The sequence below is a fragment of the Sebastes fasciatus genome, chromosome 5, assembly GCF_043250625.1.
Source record: "Sebastes fasciatus isolate fSebFas1 chromosome 5, fSebFas1.pri, whole genome shotgun sequence".
In the NCBI taxonomy this organism is placed as follows: Eukaryota; Metazoa; Chordata; class Actinopteri; order Perciformes; family Sebastidae; genus Sebastes; species Sebastes fasciatus.
The window spans coordinates 13,743,963-13,756,822 of NC_133799.1; the positions used below are offsets into that span (position 1 = coordinate 13,743,963).

General features: G+C 40.4%; 1 protein-coding gene across 1 annotated transcript; it reads left to right on the top strand.

The window, feature by feature from the left end:
* Window positions 1-107: 107 nt before the first annotated feature.
* Window positions 108-11,634, top strand: cth (cystathionase (cystathionine gamma-lyase)). The gene is made up of 12 exons (XM_074635148.1): window positions 108-368; window positions 2,415-2,496; window positions 2,641-2,736; window positions 2,911-3,020; window positions 3,272-3,406; window positions 3,535-3,592; window positions 5,363-5,440; window positions 5,875-6,027; window positions 6,635-6,756; window positions 7,236-7,288; window positions 8,180-8,318; window positions 10,780-11,634. Exons 1-12 carry the CDS (start codon window positions 183-185, stop codon window positions 10,795-10,797), a joined length of 1,230 nt encoding a protein of 409 aa, XP_074491249.1. The 5' UTR covers window positions 108-182; the 3' UTR covers window positions 10,798-11,634.
* The last annotated feature ends 1,226 nt before the right edge of the window (window positions 11,635-12,860 follow it).

Below are 12,860 nucleotides of genomic sequence, written 5' to 3' on the forward strand. Positions count from 1 at the left end.
CCCTGCTGAGCAACCAATCAGCGCCTTCCTCCGCTTGTTGATGGCCTCTGATTGGCTGACAGCGACGAGCGTAAGCACACGGCCAGTTAAATTGCGTCCCATCGTCATCGTAACTGTAATTCATCCTCAGTCAGTCCGCCTGTGTGGCACGCATCTAGAGAGGAGAGGAGAGCGCTTTGGCCATGGATCAAAATCACAAACAAGACGAGCATGGCGATCTGTTCGCCGGCTTCAGCACGGCGTACAAATCGTTCGCCACAGAGGCGATCCACGTCGGTCAGGAGCCGGAGCAGTGGAAGTCCATGGCTGTGGTGCCGCCGATTTCACTGTCTACCACGTTCAAGCAGCGAGGACCAGGAAACCACGCTGTAAGTAGCCTGATATGTCCATGTTACTTAAGACTTGGGGGTGGTGTGTGGAGTCATCCAGTCAGTGGTATGCACTTGCCATGCGTAAAAGAAGCCCTATGTTGACGTCATGTCATGCGTAAAAGCGGTTAGCTGGACACAATTCTATATATATTGATATTATGTTTTGAATTTTTTATACATAAATATGTTTGTTAAAAAGACATAGTGAGCAAAAACCTCAAGGTTTAATGGTGCATGAAATTAAATAAAGATAATTATGTAATGAAGTTAGATCTCAAGTTTACTTATTACTAAGATGACTTATTTACCTCTCTTTGTGTTTTAATGTTGTTTTGTTGTGTGACTTGGCTTGCTTTAAGGCTGGATTGCCCATTTGGGATTAATAAAGTATAGGCTCCATCATAGAGTGATTCAGTATTGATTATATATCTTGAAAATATCTTCTGATAAAAACATAAAATATAGAAGACATGGATGAGAGTTTAGCTTTACTCACATCATGTTTCTATGACTCAACTGACAACAACTGAATATTGCGTTTATAGCCCACTGAAGTCCTTGGGCATATTGTCTGTATGGAAAGGTATACTTGAAAATCAATTACTGTCATATTCTCCCTGTAATTTAGGTTGTAGGCATTTTTTCTGCAAGCAAGATTTCATTTATACAACTGACATTTGTCTCAAGGCCATGAATCCACCCTAACCAGTCTGTATGACCCCGTTGCCATGTAATCCACACTAACCAGTCTGTATGGAAGGTATACAGGAAAATCTAGTTTTCCTGTTTCCTGATTTAACTTATACAACTGCCAATTGTCTCTATGTCAATGATTATACTCTTGATTAGTCATGAATTGTCTTGCCAATTACAAGTCTGTAAGTGCCATTGTTATCACACTCTCACACAGAGCGCACATACAGTATAACATAAAAAGAGTGATCGAGAGCAGAGGCCATTTACGGTTTCTCATGTTTATTTAGGAGGGGAATGATGAGTAGTCTTTAATGTCTTCCAGTTTTAAAACTAATCTGGAGGCATATGTACAGCTTTAACAGCTAAAACTGCATCTAAAATGAAGTGACCAAACTAAAAGAAACACCCAACCCACCGCTCACGCTGATCTCCTGACTTCTTGACCTCTTGACCTTGTTTTGTAGACTCTCTGACTGATATATCAGGCTGCACCACTCCCAAAATATTCTGCTCGAGCTCACAATACCAAAACCTGTTTTACCTCTCAAAACAGTGGCTGCTTCTTTGTTCATTAATATTATAATCAGATGAAACTAGTCAGAGTAGAACCACTAATTGAGCTTATCCAACATATTTGCTATCCTAAAATCCTTAAAATGAACGCACAAAATCCAAAATGTCTGACTTTCTGTCGGGCAAAACATTTAAATTTTTTAATATGTTTTCTTAAAGATGAGAGCAATGAGCCCACCAAATTTCGTGAACATCAAGGGAACTTTAGACCAACCCTAACGTGCGTTTAGGGGCGCCATGGAGCCCGACGGCCATGACTGAGCCCAATCACTCGGAACTTTGCAATTTTCACTAGCACCGAAGTGAGTGCCAATTTTCGTGAGTTTTTGAGCAACCCAAGCCACTCAAAAATGGGATTGGGCAGAAGAAAAATAATCTCTACACCATTGGGCCTCTGGGACTTTCATGCAGAGGCTCTAATTACTGGATGATGTCTTCTTTTCTCATAATTACCCTAATTAACTGTTGGTTCTCACAGTTTTCAGTCTTGTGCACACACTCACTTGATTAAGAGATAATCCAACTAAAGACAAATGTAAACACGGATGTAGCCTGCAGGTAACGGTGGCATGCTAATACAGATATATTTGTATTTGTGTAATATCATCATACGCTCTGTGCACTGAGCTCCGATTGGTCAGTAGGCGGTGCTTTTATACTAGTTGATCTCGTCTAACCAGTTTGCTAATAGACTGCTTATTTCTTTTGTTTGAACACAGAATATAAATGTTGATTTATGTGGCTTAAATGTCTTCTAATCATGTTTTTATGTAGGGGTTTGAATACAGCCGGAGTGGAAACCCTACAAGAAACTGTCTTGAGAAGGCCGTGGCTGCTTTGGATGGCGGAAAGTATTGTAAGTAAGACTATCAAAACTGCATGGAGAGGAAAGATTTAACAAATTAGATCATTAGGATTCAATCATAATGGAGGAAATGTCTGTAATTTGCAGCGTCTGTTTCCTCTGAAATGAAAAGGATTTTGTGCTTTTTCTCTACAGGCATTGCTGTTGCCTCTGGGCTGGCAGCCACAGTGACCATCACTCACATGCTCAAGGTGGGTGATGGAATCGTCTGCATGGACGACGTGTACGGAGGTAAGAGGCCGCTTTGTAACTGTGCAGAAAAATATGATGCAACCATGAAATGTTTCCAGATGCCATTAGGAACCAACCAGTTACTCACATGTACAAAAAATGGTGGTTGGTGTGAAAGTGGAAGCAGATGGTTTTGGAAATGTTAAACTGAGTTTCACTTTTTTGATTTTAAAGGCACAAACCGCTACTTCCAAAGAATTGCTGCTGAACTTGGTCTGGAGGTGTGTTTTGTTGATTGTACAAAACCAGCACAGCTGAAGGCCGCTCTGAAGGCCAACACTAAAGTAGGTCAAAGAATAATATAAGAATTAAGTGTCGTTTGTCTTTAGCTAATTGTGTTTGGTCTGGTTTTGTATCTTGGATAACTGGATGTGTCATTTCCCTCTGGGCAAACTTGAAGCCGTCATGGCGAATCAGCACTTTTTGTGATGACTGTTATTTGCACAGTAGATGAGCTGTGTCAAAGCTTTTTCCTCAGCTGAATGTGTGTGTGTTTGCCACACCCTCCTAAACATGGTTCTTCTTCTTCGTGTAGCTGCTGTGGATCGAGACGCCCACTAACCCCACGATGAAGGTTGTTGACATCGAGGCCTGTTCTGAGGTGGCCCATGAATACAACAAAGACATAGTGGTGGTCGTGGACAACACCTTCATGTCTGCCTACTTCCAGGTGAGAGTGACAGATGTGCGCTTCATGCTCTCTTGATTTTGAAACGGCCGTTTAATAATTTCCTGCACTCAAATTCCAGTTGATGTGGAAACAAGTCATTGATGTGTGTTTGTCTTGTGTTCTCTTAGCGCCCCTTGGCTTTAGGAGCTGATATCTGCATGTATTCAGCAACCAAATACATGAACGGTAGGTTGGTCTACATTTTCCCATTTTACTAGCATAAGATGTCATTCAAATATTATACAATGTAATAGGGCTGCACAATTTTATCGAAATCACAATATGGCCTACTGCAATTTTCAAATCGCAGTATTTGTTAAAGGTCAAATGTGTGTAAAAATACCATTTAAATTAAATATTGTGGTGCTGCAGAGATGTCCTGGCATACACATCATATTCTACAGACTTAAGAAAACATCTTTGTTTGGTACAGATCGCCGCAAAAAATCACACCATAATCATTTTAATGTTTTTCAGTGAAAACGAGAATAATGATGTAAAAATGTTCATTCCCTCTAATATCGTAAATCATATCGCATAATCAGACAAAATAATCGCAATTAGCTATTTTTTCAAAATCGTGCAGCCCGACAATCTAAACCAAAAAGTTGGTCTGCCAGCTCGTTGTGTCAAAATGCGGAATGAGTAGGATCTTTAGTCTGTCCTTTTCACCAGCAAGCACTTCATTATCAAAGCTTTTAGGGCATGAAAAGATGGGGCTCGATCGTCCCCAATATTTTCATAGAAAATATCATATATCGCAATTTGCAATATATTTTGCAAAAAAAATAGTAACTGTATACATAGACAGTCAGGCAAAGCTAAAACATGCATGCGATCTAATCGACCCAATCTAATCATGACGCACAACATTTTGTTATATCTTGAAATATTATGACCTTATTCTCAAAACACAAACCAATGAAAGACTTTCTGCTCCAAAATTTGTACTTTTCAACCTTTCTTTTACTCCTGTCTTTTAAAGGCAGGGTCGGTAATCTTGAGAAACTAACAAGAGTTCACTAGATTTAAAAAATGATCGAACCGAAAAACCCAGCCCAGTGTCTCTTCTCTCTTTTTCTATGAAAGTAGTAGCCCTAGCTCCAAAAGTCTAGGACTGTCCCGAATTCAATTTTTTTGGGCTTTCGAAGCTTCAGTGAGAAATATTTAAAGGTACTCAAAGCTCTGTGGAGCAGCACGGCGCAGCAGGCTGACATGCTCTTCTGTCTGTATTCATCTCCCCCGTTTCAGTGCCAGGGACATTGTTGCTGCTGCACTACTGTACACACACGACCTCTACACACAACAAACAGCGATATCTGTCTGAGAATAACTACTAATAATTAATGTTGAATATGAATAATGTTGTGGGATTATTCCTTATTTCATGGGCTATTTTGGAATTATAATTATTATTACATACTTATATATAAGAAAAAAATAAAAAACCAAAGCATTCGAATAGTGATTTGGAGGTTGAATACCATGGCAACGGTCGAAGATTCAAAGCTACAAAGCATTCGGGTCAGCCCTACAAAAGTCCCAAAATCTAGAGAGAAATTTGCCAAGTCTGCAACACTGACATTCTTTCCATTCAGGCCTCCCTCCAAAGCCACTCCCCCAAAATTATCATTATCAACGGAAACATATAATGAACAACGAACATGGCTATTGTTAGTATTCACAGCTGTCAAGCTAGCAGCTTGTGGAAGACTCCGGTGACGCACAATAAGTGTACAAGCAGAGTGCGCGCAAACAGGCAATCCGTCCAATCAACCCGTGTCATTCGGCCAAATAAAATGATTGAAGGGGCTTATGACAGTCCTGCGACAATTGCAGATATTGGATTTTTTTTAAGCATTTAATTTATTGATTGCTGTCGGGATGTAGTGAGAATTTAAAAAAACGTATTTGAATAACACCTTAACATAACACCTTACCTTTTTAATTTGACAGGTCACAGTGACGTGGTGATGGGTCTGGCTTCGATGAACCGGGATGATCTGTATGAGCGACTGAAGTTCCTGCAAAATGGTGAGTGGAAATAACATGTTAAACTACTCTTGCAGTCTGCATTGGCAACATCTGTCTGTTAGGTTACGAAACATATTTTGACAAAATGCCAGTTTACGTCAGTGAGTGTCTGCCTTGACAGACTTCATCGAACAACAAGCCAAATATTTGCTAGTGCCAGTTTCACCAGTTATGTATCTGGAACCAGGTGTAATTTAAGGACACAGATCTCAGAAAGTTCAAGTGTCGAATATTCACCTCATGTCTTGCTCTGCCACGCTCAGTATTGGTGGACTGGTCACTCATTTAACAAGCAAAACATGCTCCTTAGGCCAAAGGTCTGCACCAACTTAAAACCTTTCTAGAAGGAAGTATTTGTTCATGCGTTTGTTGTTTGCCTGATCTGGGTTTTTGGCGGCTTTGTAACCTCTTTGTTCTTTGTGATCTTGATTCAGCTCTGGGTTGTGTACCGTCTCCCTTCGACTGCTTCCTGTGTAACCGAGGACTGAAGACGCTACATCTGCGGATGGAGCGGCACTTCAAGAACGCCATGGCTGCTGCCAAGTTTCTAGAGGCGGATTCCAGGGTGGAGCGGGTTATCTTCCCAGGTAATCTGTCAGCACTGGGGTGTGGCTGATTTACAGCCTTTCATACCAACATCTTGTTGAGGCATGCCTGTTGTCACTGACAAATTTTAACCAAAGTTATTTTTAAATTTCATGGTGAGTGGAGGAATGCCAGAGAAAGTCTTCTAAGGACAGAGTTGTTACTAAGTCCCAACAAACCAGGGCTCAAAAGTGTCATCTTCTCACAAGTAGCATGCTGCGGAAACAAATTGCGGTGTTCGTCTGCTCTCTGATTGTCATACTAGCAAAAAAATACACAAACCTTTCACCTTGTTATCTAAGGGTTGCTAATCATTTACAACAGCTGACGGTCAGATGTCATTGACCCATCCTGTTACACCCATTGACCCTGGCATTTTTGGTGTTTTTTATCGTTGCGTCCAATGACATCTGCAACTACACCTTATATCTACACCTGTAGCTGTTTTGAATAGCAGTGAACCAAAGGAGGAGTAAACATTCCAGGGTTAGAATAAACTAGTCCCAGCCTGTTCAATCACACCCTCACTTGTCCATGCTTTAGTGAGGTAGAAACACAATCACCACCTGACTGTTTTTCATATTTCCCTTCTCTCTTCTCTCGACGTAGGCCTGCCCTCTCACCCTCAGCATGATGTGATGAAGAGACAATGTACCGGATGTCCGGGGATGATCACCTTCTACATCAAGGGGCAACTCGAGCACGCCAGCGCCTTCCTCAGTAACCTCAAAGTAATTTGGCAGTTCATTTTTTATTTGATCTGGACTGCTCGGTTATATGTTTTGGAAGTAGGATTTGAAAATTTCTGCAGTATGCAAATTTTAGGACTGGCATAAAACTGAACAGCACTCAAGGGATGCTTTTGAGTATGTCCCAAAATCATTAAATTTGGTCACCTTAGAAACTATCCTCAGTAAACGGATTGCTTATTTTAAGCAACATGAAGCTGTTTAAAATAATTCCATTTAATGTAATCATGCCTCAGCTCATGTCACAATACCAGATTGTATTTTGCTGACAGACCTCCAAATGCTCACTGTTGATATGTTTGAAAATGATCTGAACCACAAAATGTAAGCGAAAAATATGACCATGTCTTGGGTAGTTTCTGTAGTTGGTTACTTATCTTTTGTGACTTAATTTTTCAGTTTCTTATATTGTGGTGTACACATTATTTACGTCCTGCACTTTGTTTTTCTTTTTGTTTCAGTTGTTTGCGATAGCTGAGAGTCTCGGTGGCTATGAGAGTTTAGCAGAACATCCGTAAGTATCCCTGCAGATTTTGACTCTCAACACATTATACATACAGTATATTATATTCCAAATTCTAACATTAATGTGCAAGTTTATGATTCAAGATTCAATAATGTATTGGTATATCAACATGATTGATTGGAATTTGTCTTAGTGACTCACTTAAACAAAGACAAACCTAGTAAAGCCACTCACTCACTCATAAAGCATATCATTCATTAAACAAAGTATAAAACAAAATAATCATAAAATCAATAATCAGATGGGTAAAATGAAATCCAACACATAAGAACACCATAAATAAAACACTAGCACCAATAAGGAAATTGGCATCAAACGACCCACTAGATAAGGTGCTTCAAGTGCATTAAAAACATCTGCCCTATTGCACCATAATTTAACCTGCCGACCGGCCTGCAGTGCTTACTGTTTGTTTGTAGCGTTAAGGAGGTGGACAGCTTCAGGATATGTGCCGTTTTAGATCCACCACACACTTCTCGTGGGTCATAAGTGATGATTGAGAAGGATTACTTTTGTATCCGTCCATACATTGTTTTCTTAGGAAAATGCTGCATATTATAAGGGCAAGTTCAATATGCACAATATTTCAGGGTAGCAGAGGATACCAGATCAGGGCCTGCAGTCTTCCTACTGTTTAGCAGCAGGTTTCTTACCTAAAACTGAAACTTTTTAGCAACTGTATTCTAAGCTGTAATGTTACAAGAAGCACCACAAGAGGGCAGCACAGATCAAGAAGAAAAATCCCTATCAGACTCTCTCAAACAGATTTGAATTGAGACACTTTGTTACCATTGTCTCTGCTCTAATCTCTATTAAAACAGCAGGATGTCTTTCTGTTTATGACTCATATGTAAGTGTCATTGTCCTCCCATAATTTAGGGCGCTTATGACCCATGCATCAGTGCCAGAAAAGGAGAGGGTTGTCCTGGGGATCAGTGACACACTCATCCGACTCTCTGTGGGTCTGGAGGATGAGGTCGACATCATCGAAGACCTGGAGCAAGCGCTGTCTGCTGCTGTAAGTAACATCCAATACCAACACAATAAGTGATGGGAATTTACTGCACACTAATTGGTTTATCAGAAATTGTGAGAAAGCACTCATTTTCTAAGTTTTGATCTACACAGAAGAGCCTACAGAACGACCAAGAGGACATAGAGGTGTCTGGATTTTAATAATGTGCTGGATGTATATTCTCAAAAACGTGTGAGAGAAAAAAATACATGCTTTCAGATGAGACAGGGCAGATTGTCAGGCTTTCTGATCAATAATAAATAATCGATAAGCGTATGTCAGGCTGTGTAGGTTTTCAGCGTGTGACTCTGACAGCTGTCAGTTAGCTGTAACTCAGGTTTAATACAGAAGCCAGACTGACAGTTTTGAATTGAAAATGCGTCACTTGGTCATGATCTCTCTGAGAAGAGTATATAAAACAGATGTTAGGTGGTCAATGATTGACAGGTGTGAATTGATGAGTCTCTTCATCTTCCACTGCAACTGACAAAATCATTTTACTTGTTAAATGGGTCATAGTTGTACGGCCACCGACTACACTGAATCGTTTTTACCTAACATCGCAGCTAGCAAGTCATCCTGTTATATACTAGATATTTGAATGCATCCATACACTATGAAAATCTATCAGCATAGAGAATACTGCTGAAAGTTGAGTTAAAAGCACGCTTGCATCTCTGTGCTTTGCAAGTACAAGGTTATATCTAATCTCAGAGATGTGTGGGATGTCTCGTGAGTTACGACCTGCACTTGTGGGTAATATTTATAAAAAAACCTACTGGTGCATTCAAGTTTCCAGGAAATATATATTTTCAGGAAACAGAGTGGATGATCTAATTTCTAACATGTTACTTTCAAGGCACACAACAAACTACATATTTGACCTGTATAGTGCAGAATAAGGCACGTCTGTCAAAATGAAGACAAATCCGGCTTGGAGGAGAAGAGGCAATTATCTTGGGGGAACATTTAGGGACAGCCAGGCCAGGAAGAGGAGCAGACCAGGATTGAGTTAGGTATGCAGTGGTTGCATGCTGTGAACTTTGTAGAGGGCTGTGGCGTATCCACCCATCTGAAAAAAAAAAACCTCTCCCTGCTGCATGACCACATCCATCATACACTGTGAGGTCTCTGTATCTGTGCAGAAGTCTGGGGTAGGTCACTCTTAGTGTGGTCCACTGGGCATATTCCTCCATTTGCACTTACTCAGCAAATCCCTGATAGTTTATATTGTTTACATGTCATTCCCCAAAGTCACTCTTTGTGTTACCCTCTTGGAAAAATGTTTATAGATTCTCACAAACACGCTCATATCTTAAAAAAAAATACTTCGAAGTTGATTTAGTAGCTCCAAGCTTCTTGTCAGTGTTTCTGTTGTGGAAAAAAATGCAAAGTATTTTTACTTAGGAGAAGAACAGATGGCTCATCAGAAGTACTCCAGTGTTCCCAGAATCCATTTTCAAGTTGCTCAGTTTCAGCTTTTCTCATTTCTGTGTACCGTTGGCCCTCAGATCTGGCCCGGGCCGGTCCAGACATCTGCATTTTTATTATCTCTCTCTCTCCGCTCTAACGGCAGATGTCGACATCTGAGGGTTTTTATTGCACCTCAGTCTCTTTATTTCTGCCCTGGCATGGCGGCTGAGGTTTCATCAAACACACAGTATTTCGATTGAATCATCGTGTGTTTTATATTATTCACAGATACATTAAGAGGGGAAAAGAAACTAATGAAACGGCGAGAATCGAACAGCTCATTTGGCATATGAAGCTGGTTGAGATTTTATCGCATTAAAACTGTATTATACAAGCTCTAGTGTGCAAACAATTCATCACAATTCCCACCTACTGACTGCATTACCATCAGTAGGGAATTTGAGTTTCCTAAAAACCCCTTTATGCCACCTCATGCAGCCGTATCCTGCGTGGCGAGCCGCACCTCCTCTCCTCAGGATTGAGATAATGTCTCTGAATCCCTCTGCTGCCCATCTGCAGCAAATGGAAATTAAATGGAGACAAATATCTCTAATGACTGTGCGTGGTCCGGGGAAAAGGCACCTCTGATGGGTGAAACGTTTAATTGGATGGGATGGCAGGTCAGATTGGGGCAGGCGGTTAAATTTCCGGTCAAGCGTCCTCGTCCTCGGGTTATAGTTTTGAATCACAAACTTGGCTGTTGGTTAATCATTTGGAACTCTCTAAAGGGTCTGTGACATTTATAATGTTTGTGGTGTTTTATTGATTAGTTTTCTGTTATTTTCTGCTTCTGACTTGCCTTCATTGCAGACATGAAGCAAAAAGAGGAGGAATGATTGTATGGATTTGTTTTCTTTCCAAGGAAGTGTTAATGTGTCATTTCAGAAAAATTGTAGCATGTTATTAACTGTGACCTCATGCCTGGGTGTGGACTGTACAGAGTATTGATTTCACTGTTCATTTTCTTTCTATTCCTGTCGTCTTTTAATAGCATCCAAAGAAGAAGTGAAAATGTCTTCAGGGCGCCCCCCGAGGCTGAGGTTGAAATCAGTCGAAGGCGGGATGAAGAGCGGAGGTACCTGAAGTCTCGAATCGTCGCAGATGAATCAACGCTTGGGTATCTCTGTTCAGCGCACATACAGCAGAGATTCAACTATCAGGGAACAACTTGTTCTAGAAAAACAAATCATGCTATCTGTGAATAATTAATACGATTTTTACATGAGAAATGTTTTCATGCCTATATTACTAGAACATCACTTGTAATCTTATTTATCTTATGCTGGGTTTGATTTGTTTTTATGTTTGTATTTGTTTTGTTTGGAGGGCGATGTGTGGACAAGACGGATGCTTTATATTATACATTTCTGCAGGAAAAAATACCAAACACTGTATTCCCGATATAATCTTGCTTTAAAACTTGTGCACTGCACTTCAGGCTGAATCCTAGTTTTGATGCACACAACGGTAGCCAAATGTCACTGCTCTGCAAAACTGCAGGCTGTATTAATAATTTCATTATTCTAGCTGCCATAGTTCCCTCTGTAAAAGATGTAGACGCATTAATGACCTTTCATTAGTCGGACTAACCAGACTGATACATGCGAAGCGAATGCCGCCACCTTCTGTACAAAAGTCAAAAATATTTTCTCTTTACTGTCAGCATCTGCTCAAAGATTTTAGAGGCTTTCAGAACCAATTAAATAATTTTATGAAGAACAAACGATACCATGATTGATAGAAATGTATGTATGTGGTTACAGAATATTGATATGATTGATATTATGCTTCCAGTGTATGCTTTGTAAAGGGGATATTTGCCAATAAATGAGGGAGTGTTTGAAAAGCTCATGCCTTATTTAGAGCAGAATTTCCCAGCAATGACGATGTTGGAGGTTTTTTATAGCAACAACTGAAGGCTGTTAGAGTATTTCTACCGATGAATAATGAAACACTTGATGTGTGTTCTTGAACAAGTCAAAGCGTTTGGGCCGATGACAAAGGCTAAACTTCCCCCAGGTCAGGACTCGCATGGTTTTTGTCAGTGGAGAGAAAACATTTTTTCACTCAGGCACTCCCACCTTCTGCTGTAGTCACATCACTGCTTAAGTATACGCTTCATTTGGGACAGACCATTCACGATCAATGTCATTTATGTAACCGACAAATCCATTTAAATCAGTTGGCAGCGTGTCTCGCTTCCTCTCAACCATCCTGCTTTACGAACACACGAGCAGTGTAATTGTGAGTTCAGGACTAGTAACCGTAGCAAGTCGATAAGCAAAATCCAATTTATTCTGGATGTTGGTAGGCACACTGGGGTTTTAGCCTGTGGATCAAATGAGCTAGTTGTCGTCCTAATGACCAAACATCAGTAACATTTCCACGAGGAGAGGAGACTGAAGGTTTTGGTTCACTAGAACTTTAATTTCTTGTTACTTACGACCATGTAATGGATTTCAGACCTCTGAGGAGCTTCTGAATCAGCCATTAAAGGTATAGTTTGAGTGTTTTGTGTGGGGAATTACCTACAGTAGATGACGGTCGGCACGTCCCCAGTTGGAGAAACAGACCACACAGAAGGACGGAGCTGGCAGAAAAAACTTTTTAGCCACCTAAAAGAAAGGCTCAACTAAAAAAAAACAATATCAGTTTATTACATTATTCATTTTTGCCGGCTTATCTTGCCATGAGACAACTATGCAATGTTTCCAATGGGGAACTGAAGCTGTTATCTAAGCTCTCGCCAAAGCAAGCAGACTCCATTGAAAAAAGCTGTAATTTAACCTCGCAGAACACGGGAGTTGCCGGTCTACCGCTGTTCTACGAGGTAAAATTATTGTTTTTTTCAATGGAGTCTGGTGGCTTTGGTGAGAGCATACATGGATACAACGGCTTCCCTGTCGGAAAGGGCTTTCTGACGGCAAGGTAAAGCGGGGAAAATATTCTAATTATAAAGTACAATTAAGCTGATATTAAGTTTTTTTAGCTGGGCCTTTCTTTTAAGTGGCTTCTCCAAGCTGGGGGTGTACCGACTGTCATCTAGGTAACTACCTCTCAAATCTCTGCCAA